General features: G+C 42.1%; 1 protein-coding gene across 3 annotated transcripts in view; it reads left to right on the forward strand.

Annotated features, from left to right (window-relative positions):
* Jmjd1c (jumonji domain containing 1C) overlaps positions 1 to 16,081 on the forward strand; it is a 163,982-nt gene that overhangs the window by 24,085 nt on the left and 123,816 nt on the right. Inside the window, exon 1 of one of the 3 annotated variants that reach the window (XM_057751046.1) lies at positions 8,624 to 8,788. The exons of the other annotated variants lie outside the window; for them this stretch is intronic. Within the exon in view, the coding sequence (XP_057607029.1) occupies positions 8,624 to 8,788 (165 nt within the window). Of the gene's footprint in view, positions 1 to 8,623; positions 8,789 to 16,081 lie in introns of those variants that run through there. 3 annotated transcript variants of the gene reach the window in all.

Below are 16,081 nucleotides of genomic sequence, written 5' to 3' on the forward strand. Positions count from 1 at the left end.
ATCATTTTTCATGCTGTAGGCAGATTTACTGTTCTAAGTGGGAATCTCATTCCTTTAGTTTTAGTTGCTTCTGCCCTTAGTCTGAAGTTCAACCTCGTGAGATTTGTTTAACTTTGTCATGATGCATCAGCACCAGCTACTGTGGCCATCTTCCTTCCCTTTTATCATCACTCTTACCTGTACCCTTCCTCCTGCGTCCTCAGGTCCCCTCTTAGCTCCTGTCTCACCAGCTGTCTCTGCTTCAGTCCTACCCCCTCAGTTTCCCGTCTTCAACATGACTCTTCCTGGGGGCTGGAAAGGTTGCTTTCTGAGAGGGCTACCCTTAGGATCCCAGGACCCACACCACCTGGAGTTAACTCGCTGGGCCTCATGCAAATATTTGTAACCCCAGCCCCCAGGGATTCATTGCCTCCTCCTGGCTTCTGCCTAAGCATAGATGTGCCCCTCCCCCATGGGCATATCCTTTACAGACACAAGCACAAGCATCAATACATTTTTAGAAGAAAGCAAGCCAAGGCAGTGCTAATGAAACCTCCTGCTTGTTGCATTTGCCTCATTTGCAGGCTTTAGCAAGACCACAACTTCCTTACTGTGCAGCGCACAACCTTGTCCTGGGAGGCCAGAAGAGAAAGTGAAATCCCTTACCGCTGGAGTCCCAGGCAGTTGTGACCTGCCTGGTTGAGTGCTAGGAGCCAAATTGAGGTCCTTTGGAAGAGAAGCAAGTGCTCTTACTCATTGAACTGTCTCCAGCCCCCTAAACATCCTTGACTACTAATATTCCGTAGGTGTTTCTGGAAAAGTCTAAAAAGTAGGATGGTTTTGTCAGCAGGTAACTCTGGAGAGGAAATGTTTTTCACCCGTGACATTACCAGTTATTTCACTGTTTTGCCCCCCAAATTCTACATACAGCAGTTTCATTGATTTTTTTTTTTTCCTCCTCTATATCCATGTTTTTGTGTGTGGTGGTGGGCCAGTTTCTGTCTTCTCCAACTCAGTTTGTATTTCTTAGTGCTACGTTCATTGTTCTCTGTTCAGAACGATAGGCTTCTGAGAGCCTGAGCTTATGCTATAATGATTGTTTATATGTTGCACGGACTGCTTTTGATGAGATCACACATACCTGTTCATGCCGTGTAGGATGTAGCAATAAGTAAGAAAGGACTCCACCCAAGTGGAGTACGGGTATGGGTGCAGAAGAAGGAAAACTCTCCAGTAAACCCTGGGGATCTTGTCTGTCTTTCCCTCCCATCATCTGCTAACCACCTCATATAACTGCTAACTGCTTATATATAAAGACCATGGGGCCTTAATAGCTCCTTGCCCAGCATCCTCAATTGTCTTTAACTCCTTAGGGAGAGGAGGTCTGCGAGACCCTCCCCTCAGTTGTTAACCACCCATAAGTCCCTGGATGGGGCGGAGTCTGACGAGTCCCTCCCCCAGGTAGTGGGGAGCAACTGTTAACTGTCTACAGATCCTTGGTTATGGGCAAAGCCTCATGAACCCCACATCCTAACCAGTTAACTGTAAATCGTTGGGGAGGAGGGGGCTAAACGATCCTCCCTACTCCTTGGTGGGAAGTTGGCAGTGGACTTGGTCAGCTCCCTGATACAGTCCGTCTATTTTGAGGTCCAGTAGTCATTCCGTGCCAAAGCAGTCTAAAGTGAAACCCAGGCCTTCCAGGTCCTGGCACCTGGAAACACAGACTCTGGAGCTGAAGTCTTGTCTCCTCCCTTTAACTGGATAAATAAATAACCTGTGGTGGCGAAGCACACGTGGAGCTGTAGACACTGCTTTCCTTTATGTGGAGTAATTCGTTTCTATTACATATTTGCAAGAGGTTATAAATCTTCCTGTATATCATCACTTGGCTTTTTGGGACTACCGAAGGAAGGAATGGGTGAAAATGACCATATTTCACTGCTAGGTTTTGTTTCCTCCAACCGGGTGCCATTCATTTGAGCAGTGTACCTCAGAGCTGTGTGATCCTGAACACAAAAGTGCCTTCGATTGTAAAATCCCATCTTATCTGGAGAAGAACATTGATGGGGTAGTTAATATGTTGAGGTTTCTGAGTTATTGTAGATTTTTTTTTAATAGATTTATTTTATGCGGGGCTGAAGGTTAAGAAAACGGGTGCTAAATTCAATTACCAGCAAACACACTGGCTCACAGCCATCTGTGGTGAGATCGGGCGCCCTCTCCTGGTGTGCAGTGCAGGTGTACATATAGGTATAACAGTATACACATAATAAATAAATTTAAAAAAAGATTTATTTCATGAACATTTTGCCTGCATGTATGTGTGTGTACCATGTGCATGACTGCTGTCCCCAGAGGCCAGAAGAGGATGTTGTGTTCCCTGGAACTGGAGTTATGGATGTTTGTGAGCCACAGTGTGTGAGCTGGGAATTGAACCTGGGTCCCTTAAACTGCTGAACTGTGTCTTCAGCTCTTTTATAGCTTTCCTATAAGCTCTCAGTGCAATGAATTCTCGTTAGTGTGGACAGAACGGGCTCAGGACTGTTACTAACACAGTCGGGTCAATGGAGCTTGTGGGTTCAATGGGAACAAGGCTCTGGTAGAACCTGACCTGTTTGCAAAGTGAGAACTTGCATGCGGCTTGTTTTGGTGACAGTTAATAGTTGAAACATTTCTGAGGGGGGCAGTGGGCAGAGAACGCGCTGGAAGACACCCTACATAATTGCTTAGTGTGGGCTAGAAGGCCACTTTCCATTTCTTTGTTTCTTGGGGTTTCTCACTGAGTAGGAATTTTGCCTTGTTATTTATGTAGTCTGAATTTCTAGTGCTTTATTATTAAAAGGCAGATCTAAACGAGGAGAAAGTTGAGAAGCCGCGGGTTCCTATGGAGCCAGACTCTAAATATAAAGTAGTGACCATCAGTATGCACAGTTAGAAGGTTCTGGAGAGATTGCTAACTGGTGTTGTTCCTTCCTGCCTCCCTTCTTCTTTTCCTGGCATCATGAAGGCAGCAGTCAGACTTGTATGCTGCCTCTGTCAGGTATGAGATTGTTCTCTTTGGAAGTCTAACACTAGGCAGGTGTTTTAGAGTTTGTATCAAATTGGTAGTTTGGTAATGAAATGACTGCTTTGCTTGGAAATTGTAAATCTTTATATTCGTTCTATAGAAATTCCCTTGGAACAGCCTTGCTTTTCTTCTTTATCGTGTGCTTGAAGATTCTCAACACTGCAATCTGGAGAAATGGGGTTCTGTTGCACGGCATTACCATGAAGGCAACAACTGAGTGTGTAGGCAGAACAGGGACTCTGATTCATTACTCTTGATTTAGAAAATTCTAAGTTCCCTTCTCTTTGGAGTAAGAAAAGATGGCTGTGTGGGGTGGTGTATTAACACCAAACCCAGTATTTAGGAGGCTGAAGCAGGGGAACCCCAAGTTCAGGCTAGACTGGGCTCCATAGGAGGAGCCCTTGTCTCCACAGAAGGAAACACAGAAGGAGAAAAGGTGTTCTCCTGTATTCTTCCATTGCTCTTCTCACAGCAAGGGCTTGTGGATGCGGGGAGCACAGGTACATGGACATGGTGAGGGAAGACTGTCCCCGTCCTTGCCCTTCTGGAGCTTGTACCTCTCAGATGAGACAGGTATAAAACGATCAGTCACATGACTGCTCAGACGCAGTTGTCCTAACGTTTGAGAATCTCTAGTTGAACAGTTTGTCTCAGTCTGGGAATAGGAGATGGATTTTTTGAAGAACAAACATTTGAAGTTATTATCATAAGTATGATTAATTCCTTTTAAGTATATGCTTAAGAAGTTAGCTAAATACAAACCATTTAAAGTTTCATGATAAACATGATACTATCAGTTTACCCTGTGTTTTAGTTTTGGTTTTCCACTTGCATAGTTATTTGAAATTGTTGGTTCTCTTCCATATTGGTCTCCATGGTTTCTAGTTGTGTTTGTATAACCCTAAGACTTTATGAATGAGTCCACTCTTACATTTGACAGCTAATAAAAAAAATCCCAAGTTCAAACAGATGTGGAAGATGTGAAAAATGCATTAAATGTGTCTTGTATGACATTCTGTTGATACATCTTGGGTTTTTTCCCCCCTTTAAAATTATTTTATGGATATGGTTGTTTTTCTTGCATGTATGTCTGTACACCATGTACATTCTTGGTGGCCATGGAAGCCAGAAGTGGACATTGGGTCCCCTGGAGAAGGGGTTACAGACAGCTGTGAGCAACTGTGTGGATGCAAAGAATTGAATCCTTAGTCCTAAGAATTGAACCCTGAGTTCTGGAAGAGCACCCGATGCTCTTAACCTCTGAGCCATCTCTCTCTGTCCTTTTTGATAATCCATAAGTCAATAGACCAAAGCATTTCTGATGTCTTGAGTTTTCAGATAGGCTTTGAGCTTCTCAGACCAAGGGTGCTGTCTACAGAAGCTTTCAAGATGTGAGAGACATAATAATACTAAACAGATGTTGAACAAATTATGACTAGGTCTTGCTACTAAAGAGTAATCAGCTTGGTAAACCTTCCCATTTCTCTTAAAGTGTCTTTTTAGTTAATAGCAGATTCCCTTTGATATTACAAACCTGGTTTTAAAAATTAGTTCCTTAGTCTGGTAGTCATGACACACACCTTTAATCCCAGCACTTGGGAGGCAGAGGCATGTTCAAAGCCAGACTGGTCTACAAAGTGAGTTCAATAACAATCAAAGCTGCACAGTGAGACCCTGTCTCAACAAACAAACAAAAATTAGTTCCTTCACTACAGTCTTAGGCAAGCTTATGAAACCTCATTTTCCCCATCCTTAAAATAAGATGACATGTGTAAAGTGCTTAGTCTAGTGCCTGACAGAGCAGGTGCTCCATAATGTAGGAGAAAAGTGCCAAACATGTTTTTCTTTGATGTTAGGTAGACTCCCAGGTATGTTTAATGGTAGAATACTTACCTGCCTAGCCCCTGTCCTCCCAAAATGTGACAGACCTTTATAGTGGTATAGAATACTAATGTATATGAAAGCAGATAATTTATCCTCTTGCTGATTATACCAAATCAAAAAGTTGAAGTGTTTGCTAATTGAAACATGATCTACCAATCACCAATAATTGAGTAGATAATCATGGCTCCTATCATCGCAGTAATTTAATTTTCTTCCTTCATTTTAGTTTTTAAAATAAACCAAGTAAGGTTTTGTTTTGTTTGAGCCCAAGCTTGCCGCAGACTTGCTTTGTGTTTAAAGATAACCTTGAGTCCCTGAACCTATTGCTTCCACCTTCTATTTTGGAACCACAAGCAAGTCACCACGACTTTAAAAAACAGGTATAGTCTCCTAGTGTGTCTTTTATTTGGATTAACATTTGTGTTTGATGTGTGAGGCTTGCTTGAATTGTGTATGTGCAGACATATTTAAGGGACGTATCTCCATAAATGATAGAAAGTATAGAAGATCTGAGTGGTATTTCTAGTTTTCAGCTTAAGTACATATCTTCTGCTACCCTTTTTGCCGGCATTGTAAAAATTCTGGCACCTTTTCTTTACATTATTGATAGTGCTATTTTATGAACATCTTTCACTTATTTATTTATTTGTTTGTTTGTTTGTTTGTTTATTTATTTATTTATTTATTTATTTTGAGATATGGTCTCTGTAACCCTGGCTGCCCTGGAACTTGTTGCATAGGCCAGGCAGGCATTGAACTCAAGATTAGCCTGCCTTTGCTACCAGGTGAGGGAATTAAAGGTGTGGCCACCTTGCTTGGCCTGAGCATCTTTAAGTAGTGTATGGAAGCTCACAAGTGAAACCTATGGTACTCTTAAGTGCATTCGCTGCTCCTTCTGTTGCTATGACAAACACCGAGACAGAAGCTGTGTAAGGGAGACTAGACGGGGGTGGAGACTGTTACGGGTACATAGTCCGTGGCATGGCATGGTGGCCAAGAATGGCAGGAATGTCAGGCAGCCAGGCAAATACAGTGGGTAGGGAATGATATAACTCATCTCTCTTCCTTTGGTTAGGGCTAAGACCCCAGCTTGTGGGATCCTGCTGCCCACAGCAAAAATGGGTCTAATTACCTCAATCTAGTTAATCCCTCCCAGGCATGCCTCGAATCCATCCTGCTAAATTGACAGTCAGTATTAACTGGTTTACTAAGGTTCCAAATCTGATGCTAAAATTTCTTTCAATTCCATATTGTTTACAGTTAGGATTTGCTAGTAAAAAATTAAACAATACAGATAACTCCTTAACAAAATTAGATGACAACAACAACAACAACAAAAAAAACCTTAAAAAAAAAACCCACAAAAGATAAAGCAACAAAAACAAACCAAAAAAAACGAAGAAATCAAAAAAACTTCAGGGTCTTTTTTGAAGATGAATTTTTACAAGTTTCTCCAAAGGCAAAATAGCCACAGCTTAGCATGAGACCTAGATATTAGCTATAGCGTGGTGTTGTTGGAGACAGTTTGGGATATAATTCTAGAAATGTGTTAAAGCTGGACGTGGTGGCACACACTATAATCCCAGCACTTGAGAAAAGCAAAAGGACCCAGCAGTGCTGGTACACACCTTGAATCTCAGCGATTGGGAGGCAGAGACAGGCGGATCTACACAGAGAAACCCTGTCTCAAAAGAAAAGCAAAAGGATGAGTTCAGAGTCAGCCCGTATTACTCAGCAAGAAAAACAGCTGTGGGGACACATGGCCTGTGAAAGCACTGTTTCTACTGGGAATGTGATTTTTGTTGTATTTACATGCTTTTTATTGGACTGCTTTACCTGCATTAGGATATCATTGAGAGTTAGGAATCAGTTTTCTTTAAAAAGCAAAACAAAACTCTTCACCCACACTGGCATCCCTCCAAGGGCTTTCTTTGTAGTAGCTAGATAAGTGCTTTGCCACCCATTCGCACCTTCTGTCTCCAGCCCCAATTTCCTTTGTACCCCAGGTTAAAAAGCAGATAGATCACTGATGGTTTGGTATTTGATATGAGACTCCTTTTAAAAATCTGTATATATGGCCGGGCGGTGGTGGCGCACGCCTTTAATCCCAGCACTTGGGAGGCAGAGGCAGGCGGATCTCTGTGAGTTCGAGACCAGCCTGGTCTACAAGAGCTAGTTCCAGGACAGGCTCCAAAACCACAGAGAAACCCTGTCTCGAAAAACCAAAAAAAAAAAAAAAAAAAAAAAAATCTGTATATATGCTGTACTCTTTTCATTAGCTTATTAGGTTTGTTAACCTAATGTGGGAAGAAGTCCTGAGAAATCTGAGCCGCCAGCATGCAGTTTTGTGCACAATTTTCCTTTATGCATTACAGTTTTGCTTTTCTTTAGACAAGTGAAATTAGACTGCTCAATTCAACTCAGCCTTATAATTTCCATCGCTTATATAGCCAATGGCTGTTTGCCACTTTAACTGCTTGCTTCGAATGTTCTGTGGATAGGGAAGGGTCCTTTGTGTTTATTATGCACACGCAGCGCTACTATAAGGCTTTGCAGAAAGCTTTTTTTTTTTTTTTTTTTTGCGGAGGAGTAGTTTAGGAAGAGATTTTTACTGGATTAGATACATTTTTGAAGTTGATAATCACTAAAAAATGGCAGATTGGATTTAGATTCAAAATTTCACAAACGTGCTTTAAATAAAATAAGCCTGTAAAGGATATCCGTCATCAACTGCTCACTGGTGTCTGAAAGGGAGCTCTGATCTTGAGAATTGAGGCGCGATCAGAAGAGGAATTCCTAGCTGTCTTTGTCTGGGTTATAAAGTCCTGTTGTGATTGGACGGGAAGTAAACATCATTTATTTTCTTCAAGTGTGATTGGCCACGAATCTTTTCTTTCTGTAGTCTTTTCCAGTAACTGACTCTGGAGCTTTCTGTTTTATTACTCGACTGTGTTCTAGTACGCTGAGTACTCGGCTTGGCGCTGAGACAGTTTGTGAAATTTAAGGACGTCGGTAACAGCCCGCGGTGGAGTGTCTGGCGTTCATGTAAAAAGGCGGCACTAGGTGTAAATCTCCGAACAGCCCCAACGCGGAATTAGACTCGCTGCCGGGAGGAATGCTGCTTTAGAGCCGCGGGCCGCCGAGCGGGCACGGTGGGGTGGGCGGCGCTGCTCGCCGGGACCGCGAGGGGATTCGGGCTCCTTGACGACAGCGCTATGTGTCCGCAAGGACGTCGCTCCTGACATGCGGGCCACCGGGAGTTTGCTTTGCGACCGCGCGGGGCATCCGAGCCCTTCCCCTGCAGTCGCCCCTCCGAGGGGGCGAAGAAGGAGCGGCGGAAGCAGCTTAGCCTCGGCCGGCCGTCCCTCTGCAGCTGCCGCTCGGTGCCGCAGCGCAGCCGGTGGGGCGGTACTACTTGGCGGCGCCCGCCGACCCCCGCCCCCCCGCCCGCGGAAGGACACGCGCCGCGGCGCGGGCGGAGGGGTACTGGCCGCGGCGCGCCGCTTGCGCCGGCCGCGCGCACATTCCTGTCAGTTTGCCTGTGGGGCGCGCGGGAGGACGGGGCCGGCGCGGCTCCGGGTGCCGGAGCGTGCCGGGGCGCTCTCGCTCGCGGGCCGCCTCGCCTGCGGTCGGCTCCTCGGCATGGGCGGCCGGTAGGAGCGGGCCGCGCTCGTTCCCGGAGCAGAGGCGGCCATGGCGGTGGAGACGCGGCCGGAGCTGGTGGGGAAGCGGTTCCTGTGCGTGGCGGCCGGCGAGGACGCGCGTCCCGAGCGCGGGCAGAGCGGCTGCGGGAGCGGCTGGCGGGCCGGGGTCATCCGAGCCGTGTCCCACCGCGACAGCGGCCACCCGGACCTGGCGGTAAGAGCGGCCGGCCGGGTGGCCCGGCGGCACGCCCCTCTGCGCGGGGCCGGGCGGGGAGCGCAACCTTGGGGTGCGGGGCTTGCGAGCGGGCTGGCAGGCGCGCGGCAGGTGGGGCGGGCCGGCCAAGGACCCGCGCCGGGGGGCAACTCCTGCGCTTTGCCGGTCGCAAACCCGTCCGGCTTTTGGCTTTGTAATCGGAAACGATGGGAATATTTTTGGTATGAGGAGTAATGGAAACCTTTCTCCCTCACTTAGTACTTTTGTTGTTGTTGTTCGAAAGGAATAGTGCTTTAGGGTTCCCGTTCCTGAGTTTTATTATATGGCTTCACAAAGGGAGAGATAGAGTAAATTAAGGTTTTGAAGGGCATTTAACACTTCTAAGTAGCGCCCACCCCCATTTGCCACTTACATAGGACACGGTCAGTGTTATCGAATGTGTATGTATGATTTTGTGCCAGCCAGGAAATGCTCTGTTAGTTACGTATGCATTCTCATTAGGGAATGGGAAAGAGTAGAGGCAGGGAATTGACTAACCCTCCCTGCCTTGTTCAGTAAATACAGAATTTGTGAAGTTCATAGCGACTTGGGTGATTTATTTTCTCCTGTAAATTTTAAAAAAATTTCCTTCGTATTTAGATTCAGTTTCAAATCCACCGAAACATGCAGAGTATTTACCATTTTGATAGAGGTGTTGGAAGACTCGAGTGTGTTCTTGTAAACCATTCCTAGCTATACTACTGCATGTTACCTACACGTGGCATGTATTATTTAACTTGGTCGTGGAAAATGTGTTTAGTTGGCTACTAGTTACTTATGAAAGTAAGAATAGAGGCAGTTTACAAAACTCTGCTTGGCTATTCTTTGTGTAAAAATTGAAAAAGAACCCTTTCCTCATCTTAGTGATTTCTTGTGATAGTTTTACTTAGTCATTATTGTGTGTTTGTATAAAGATGCCCTGAACTAATTTTGCCCTGAACTAATTTCTCCTTTTTTCTGATATGAAAATTGAGGGTTTTACCTCGAGTATATGGTTTTGACACTAAAGCAAACATGGAGCAGAATTTTTGTACCATACTGTTACTAGGTACATGAAAATTAGGAAATGATTTTAGGTTAGGTAGTATTAGAGATAGCCAAGGTCTACTGGAAATTGTCATACAGGGGGAAATAACAAGATAGTAAGCTAGTTAATTAAAAGTAAAAATTGTCAGGCAGTCTTGGTTTGAATGCTTCTGGATGTGATGGAGGAAGTTCAAGGTCAGGTGGGATTACCATCAAGATCCTCTACCACATATGTAGTAAGAATTAAGTTACCTGTAAATCAAAGCAATTGATTGGAAAGAAAAGAAGGAATTTTCAGGAGGTGACATTGTTTTTCTATCTCCTGACTTGGTTACAAACATTCAACTTTACCTCTTAATTATTGGTTCATACAATATATATCTATAAATTATTTGATATAAATTTTACTTAATGGATGAAAATTCACTCTGACCTGCAACAGTGTGACTTTTTGGCCTTTCTTTAACAATTTGAGAATTCATTTGTTACTGTGTAATTTCCCTTTTTTCATTCTAGAACCTACAGTTTTTATAATTTTCCCAGTGTTCCTTACATATTATTTGAAATGAATTTATAACATTTTGGCAGCAATGTTGCATAATTTTACTTTCAGCTATATTAAAAAAATGCCCACAGTTGGTCTCCATTATGGTGTACCTACTGTATGTTACTAAGGGAGCAGAACTGTCTGTGGTAAACACTGTGACTACTTTTATTTTAAGCTTTGTTTACTCTTTGGGAGTTTCGCATCATGCACCCCAATTCTGCTCACCTCTGGGTTCTCCCATATTCTCCTGTCATCCTTGCCATGACCCCCCACAAAAGGAAGTCAAAGTAAGCAAGCGAACAAAAGCAAAACAAAACAAAAAAGTACCCGCTTCTCCAACACCTCTTCATTCGTCCTGGTAGCAGTGGAGGCTTCATTCAGTGTTCTGTATGGTATACCTTTTTGTCCCATCAGTTTAACACTGACTTCTTCATAAAGTTTTTTGAGGATGACAGAATTTAGAATTTTCTGTTTTTAAAGATGAAATTTTGCCTAATTGTCTATGCTGGTCTTGAACATCTGGACATGAAGAGCACTTCATGTTTCAACCTCCCTAGTAGCAGGAATCACAGGCAGGACAGTGATACTGCCTCCCTCTTAGGTTTCTGGGGTATAGGCTATGATATTACATCTTGAAATGATGGAGTATACATTTCTTTAATCACTTGAGGTTTTAGTCACTAATTTAATTTTTTTGTGAGTGTCTAGTTCAAATGACTAAAAGTAAATCAAATAACTAAGTGATGATAATGTTTCTTAGCGTTTTGACCCCAAATGAAGGGAAGAATGCAGTTATGGGTAGTGTGTCTATTTTAGCAGATACATCTGGATAGGAATAGAGATATGCTTTCTTGCATGTCTGCTTCATTAAAAAGTGTATTATTGACCTAGAGTGATTAAATAAAGTCTTTAAAGTGCAATTCATGCAGGTAAAACTTGAGTTTGATGTCCTCCGAATAGACCTAGGTAGAAACAGGTGTGGTGGGGGCACACTTGAAATTCTAGCTCTGAGGAAGCAGAGGCAGACTCATTCTCTGGGGTTCATTGGCAGACAGGCTGACATGCTGCCTAGCTAGCTCCACAAGTTTCAGGCCAGAGAGATTCTGTCTCAAAGGAATAAAAGAGAAAATGTGACCAATGAGATCTCTGGATGAACTAGGATGCAAAAGCACTTGCTGTGCCAGTCTGACAACCTGAGTTTGGTCTTTGGTCCCAGGATAGAGGAAGAGGACCAACTCCTGTGAACTATCTTGTGACCTCCATACAAATTCTCCCTTGCATGAGTGAATGTTTTTGAAAAGTCAAGACTTTAAAAAACAGAAGATGCTATTCTTGAGGAATGATGAGTGGGGTTGTCCTCTGGCTTCCATTCATAGTGCACACGTGTGCTGTCTGTACAGAAAAGCACTTACTGAACTCTGGCGAGGTGATAGAAGTGTATTGTTGAGTTTTTTTGTTGTTGTTGTTGATTGCTAATTTGTCAGATGAGTGTCAGGTATGTGATCTTTAATGTTGCTGTGAGTTGGTTAGTGTCTATCTTTAAAGCGAAGCTTTTGTAAGAGTAACATGTATTATGTAATAAAAAATTACCTTAGTATACCAATTCTCTAGATTATTTCTTTAGAATTATATATACGTGAGGAGTGTATTTGCTGTTAATTGGTGTGTGTGTGTGTGTGTGTGTGTGTGTCTTATGGCATCTTTTTATGTACTCCTGACTGTTCCTGGAACTCTCTGTATAGACCAGGCTGTCCTTGAACTCAGAGAGATCCACTTGTCTCTGCCTCCTGAGTTAAACGATTTAGGAATTCTTATGCTACTAGAGTAAATATCCTGTATAGATACTATTGGGTTTTGCAGAGTCTCACTCAATCTCAGGCTTGCCTGGAGCTCACTATAACCCAATGCAGTTATGTTTTAGAACTTAATGCAGTTCTCCTGCCTCTGATTCCTCAGTACTTGGATTACATGGATGAGCCACCATAGCAGATTTAGGTTGCCTTGTTTCCTTAGTTTTCACTTATCATGTATGCATTTTTTTTGTAGTTTTTGTATCTGCTGTTTGAAACTAGTGTCTAAGCACACATTACTAAAATATTCATGTCTGTTTTATAAATGAGAGGCAAATCCTTATAAGTTATAATGATCTTAAATTTTATCTATAACTTCAATATTTTAACAGTGATGAGTCTGATCATTTTTTAGGTTTATCATCTAATGTGTTATGAACGATTCAGTCACCAGATTCAGAATTATTCAGAATATTCAGAATATTTTAGGGATTTGGTTTTAGCTCAGTGGTAGGGATTGTGCTTCATATGTATGAGGCCCTGGGCTTACTCCCCAGCCCAGATAGAGTAGTTTAGAACTCAGCATTACTCTTGAGTAGAATGAATCTGTGAGGTCAGAGTATCATACAGTTAACACTTAAAGGAGATAGGAAGCTTAAGAATGATGAGGACCTCTCCTCCTGTGCTTTAAATTAATGTTGTGGTTTCTTATGGTTCAGTGTAAATGGTAAGTAGATTTAATCTTTCTATATGGGAAGAGAAACTACCTCCTCATGGAGAAAACCCTGGCTGTGCGTCTTAACCTCTCACTAGAAATTTTCTAAATGTGTACATTGAGTATTTGCAGCCCTATAAACCTACTGAGACTGAAGCGTATTGTTCAGTTTGTAGTCACAGCTCTGATTTTATGAACTGGGTAGAACATTTAGATCTTGTAATGTTTGTTGAGCTTCACAGATAGTAATTTATTAGTCTACTAAATTGAAATGGTTAAGAGATAATGCTGTGAAAATGGTTGGTATTTTAAATTTTTGTTTTGAGACATGGTAACACTTAAAACTCCAATTACCCTGGAACACACTATGTATAAACAAGGCTGGTCTGGAACTCATAGAGATGTACTTGCCTTCCGTTGTTGGGGAATTTTAAGGTGTGTTACTTTTGTTTATGCTTCATTTGTTTAACACTGTGAAGCTGGGATTCTTTGCCTGTCTAAAACACCTGATGGTCTAATAAAGAGCTAAATGGGCAATAGTGAGGCAGGAGAAAAATTAGGTGGGACTGGCAGGCAGAGAGGATAAATATAAATCTGGGAAGAGGGAGGAGCAAAAGAACAAGGAGAGGAGGACAGTAGGGGCCAGTCACCAAGCCAACCATGGATTAAGAATGTAAATAAGATTATACAGAAGTAAAAAAAGGAAAAAGCCAGAGGCTGTAGTAGAAGACCGCTTGTTGGTTCCTGGCTGCTCAGTCCCGAAATAAATCACACAGAAACTATATTATTTAAATTAATGCTTGGCCCATTAGCTCTAGCTTCTTATTTACTAACTCTTACATCTTAATTTAACCCATCTCCATTAATCTGTGCATCACCATGAGGTTGTGGCCTACCAGCAAAGTTTCAGCATGTCTGTCTCTGTCAGCGTCTTAATGGCTTCTCTCTGCCTCTGCCTCCTTTCTCCCTTTCAGTTTTCCCCCACCCACCTAAATTCCCTACACAGGCACAAGACAGTTTCTTTATTAAGCATACAAAGGGGAATCCCACATCAAGAGGCAGAAGGTAGTCAGGATAACTTATTTAAGAAAAGCTGGCAAGAAATTAGCCAAGCTAAGACCGGATATTCTTAACTAAGAATAAGCCTCCATGTGTGATTTATTTGGGAGCTGGGTGGTGGACCCCTCAAAAGAGTAAAACACATCCAACAACACTCTACCTACCGAGTACTGGGATTAGAGGTGTGCGCCACCATGCCTGGCATGATGTCTGTCTTTATTTTTTTTTTTAAAACCTCTCAAAAAATAAAGGAATTTGAGAATTTTGAAATCACAAAACCAGAAAGTGTCAGGGCAAGAATATGAATGTAGGTTTCTGATTTCATATCTACCATCCCTTGATACTTTGCCATACTGCTGTTTCAAATGGCTTGTTGTTTGTGAACTTTCAAAATAAAAACAAAACAGATCTTTTAATGTTAGTAAGTGTATGGGGATTTACACTGAGTCTTTTTAGACCTAGCTACTATTTTATTTTTATAAGTGTTTCCTTTGTCTGTGTATGTGCATCATGTTTGTGTCTGGTGCTGCAGAATTCAGAGGAAGAGGGTGTTGGATCTCTTGGAACTGAAATTACAAATGGTTTGTGAGCCACCACATGGGTGCTGAGAATTGAAGCTGTGTCCTCCTGCAAGAGCAACAAATGCTTTTAACATCAAAGTCATTTCTCCAGCCCTAAAACAGGAGGTTGATTAGTCTGGTCTAGAATTCATCATGTATCATAGACTGGCCTTGAATTCATAGCCAGCCTTCCTGGATAACAGCTGTGAGCCAAGGTGCTCAATGTCCTACATTATTTCTTAATCTTTGTTCCTAGATTCTGTAATGCCACAATTCAAGTCCTTTTGAACTGTTATTTTTTCCTTAACTATAGTTCACTTTTAATTTGATAAGTGAGGTTAGTCCCTTGCCTGCTTAGTTTGGCTTTAAAAATTTGTTTTTGTTAATCTACCTTGTACTTTATGTAGGTATAGATATGCCATTTAGACATTGGTCATTCTTCAGCCTCTTCCTTGCATTTGGATCTAATACCTGTTGTAATAGAATTTAATTTATTGTTCCATGAAATCAATTGCTTTTTGAGACTTCAGTTGAAGTAATTTGCAAGCTCACTTGACTGTTAGTATTTATTTGTTGCTGCACATCTCTTTCCCCAAATTGGGAGAGACCTTCAGTTTGTGTGCTACTGCTAGGTCCAGACCTTCCTTCTCCCCAGTGTTCACTAGAGTATTCACAAATCTGTCTATAACTGCTACTTTTTTTTTTTTTTTTTTTGCTTTGGTCTTCTGTTTTTTTGAGAAAGGTTATCACTAAGTAGCCTTTCCTGGCTTGGAACTTACTTTATAGACCAAGGCTGGCCTTGATCTTGCAGAGCTCCAGAGCTTGGCTTAAAGGTATGAACCACCATGCCCAGCATTGTATGCACTACTTATGTTTGACTCCAAGGTCAATTTTTTACATGTATCTGAAATTAAAAATTATCCTGTTAAAATGACGTAAGTATCGGTAGGCAGATTATCAGTAACAATATATTGGAGGTCTACATGACTAATTCCATCTTGTGAAAGATGTTCCTTAGCCTGCAACATCTGCTCCATCTGTGTAAGCATCTTCAAGTTCAGAGGAATAGCAGAGAAGGAAGCATAGTGTGAGTGTATGGATGCAGTTATGCACTGCCATTTAACATAAGGCAGCTTTGAGGATATTTAGCATAGAATTTTTTATTTTGTTTTAATCCATAGATAGAGCCCTAACATCCAGACAGCACAGTATTCCCTGAAGGATTTGGGAGACATTTTAGAAGTGGCAAACTGTTCTCTTTTTAGTGTTTGTGCTGATTATACCCTACAATAATTTGGCTTGTTAAAATTCTTAACAGGCCTTAGAGAGCATTTCTGTTGTATTCTAAAGTGTTTTATTGATTTAGCTTTTAATATATCTAATAGTAATGTTAATTTGAATTCTTTTAAGATAAGCCAATTTATTCAGCATTACCCATCTGAATAAAAGCATAGTGGTGCACGTCTTTAATCCCAGCACTCAGGAGACAGAGGCAGGTGGATCTCTGAATTCAAGGTGAATCTGATCTACATAGTGAGTTCTAGGACAGCCCTGGTT

The sequence above is a fragment of the Chionomys nivalis genome, chromosome 19 (genome assembly GCF_950005125.1).
Source record: "Chionomys nivalis chromosome 19, mChiNiv1.1, whole genome shotgun sequence".
In the NCBI taxonomy this organism is placed as follows: Eukaryota; Metazoa; Chordata; class Mammalia; order Rodentia; family Cricetidae; genus Chionomys; species Chionomys nivalis.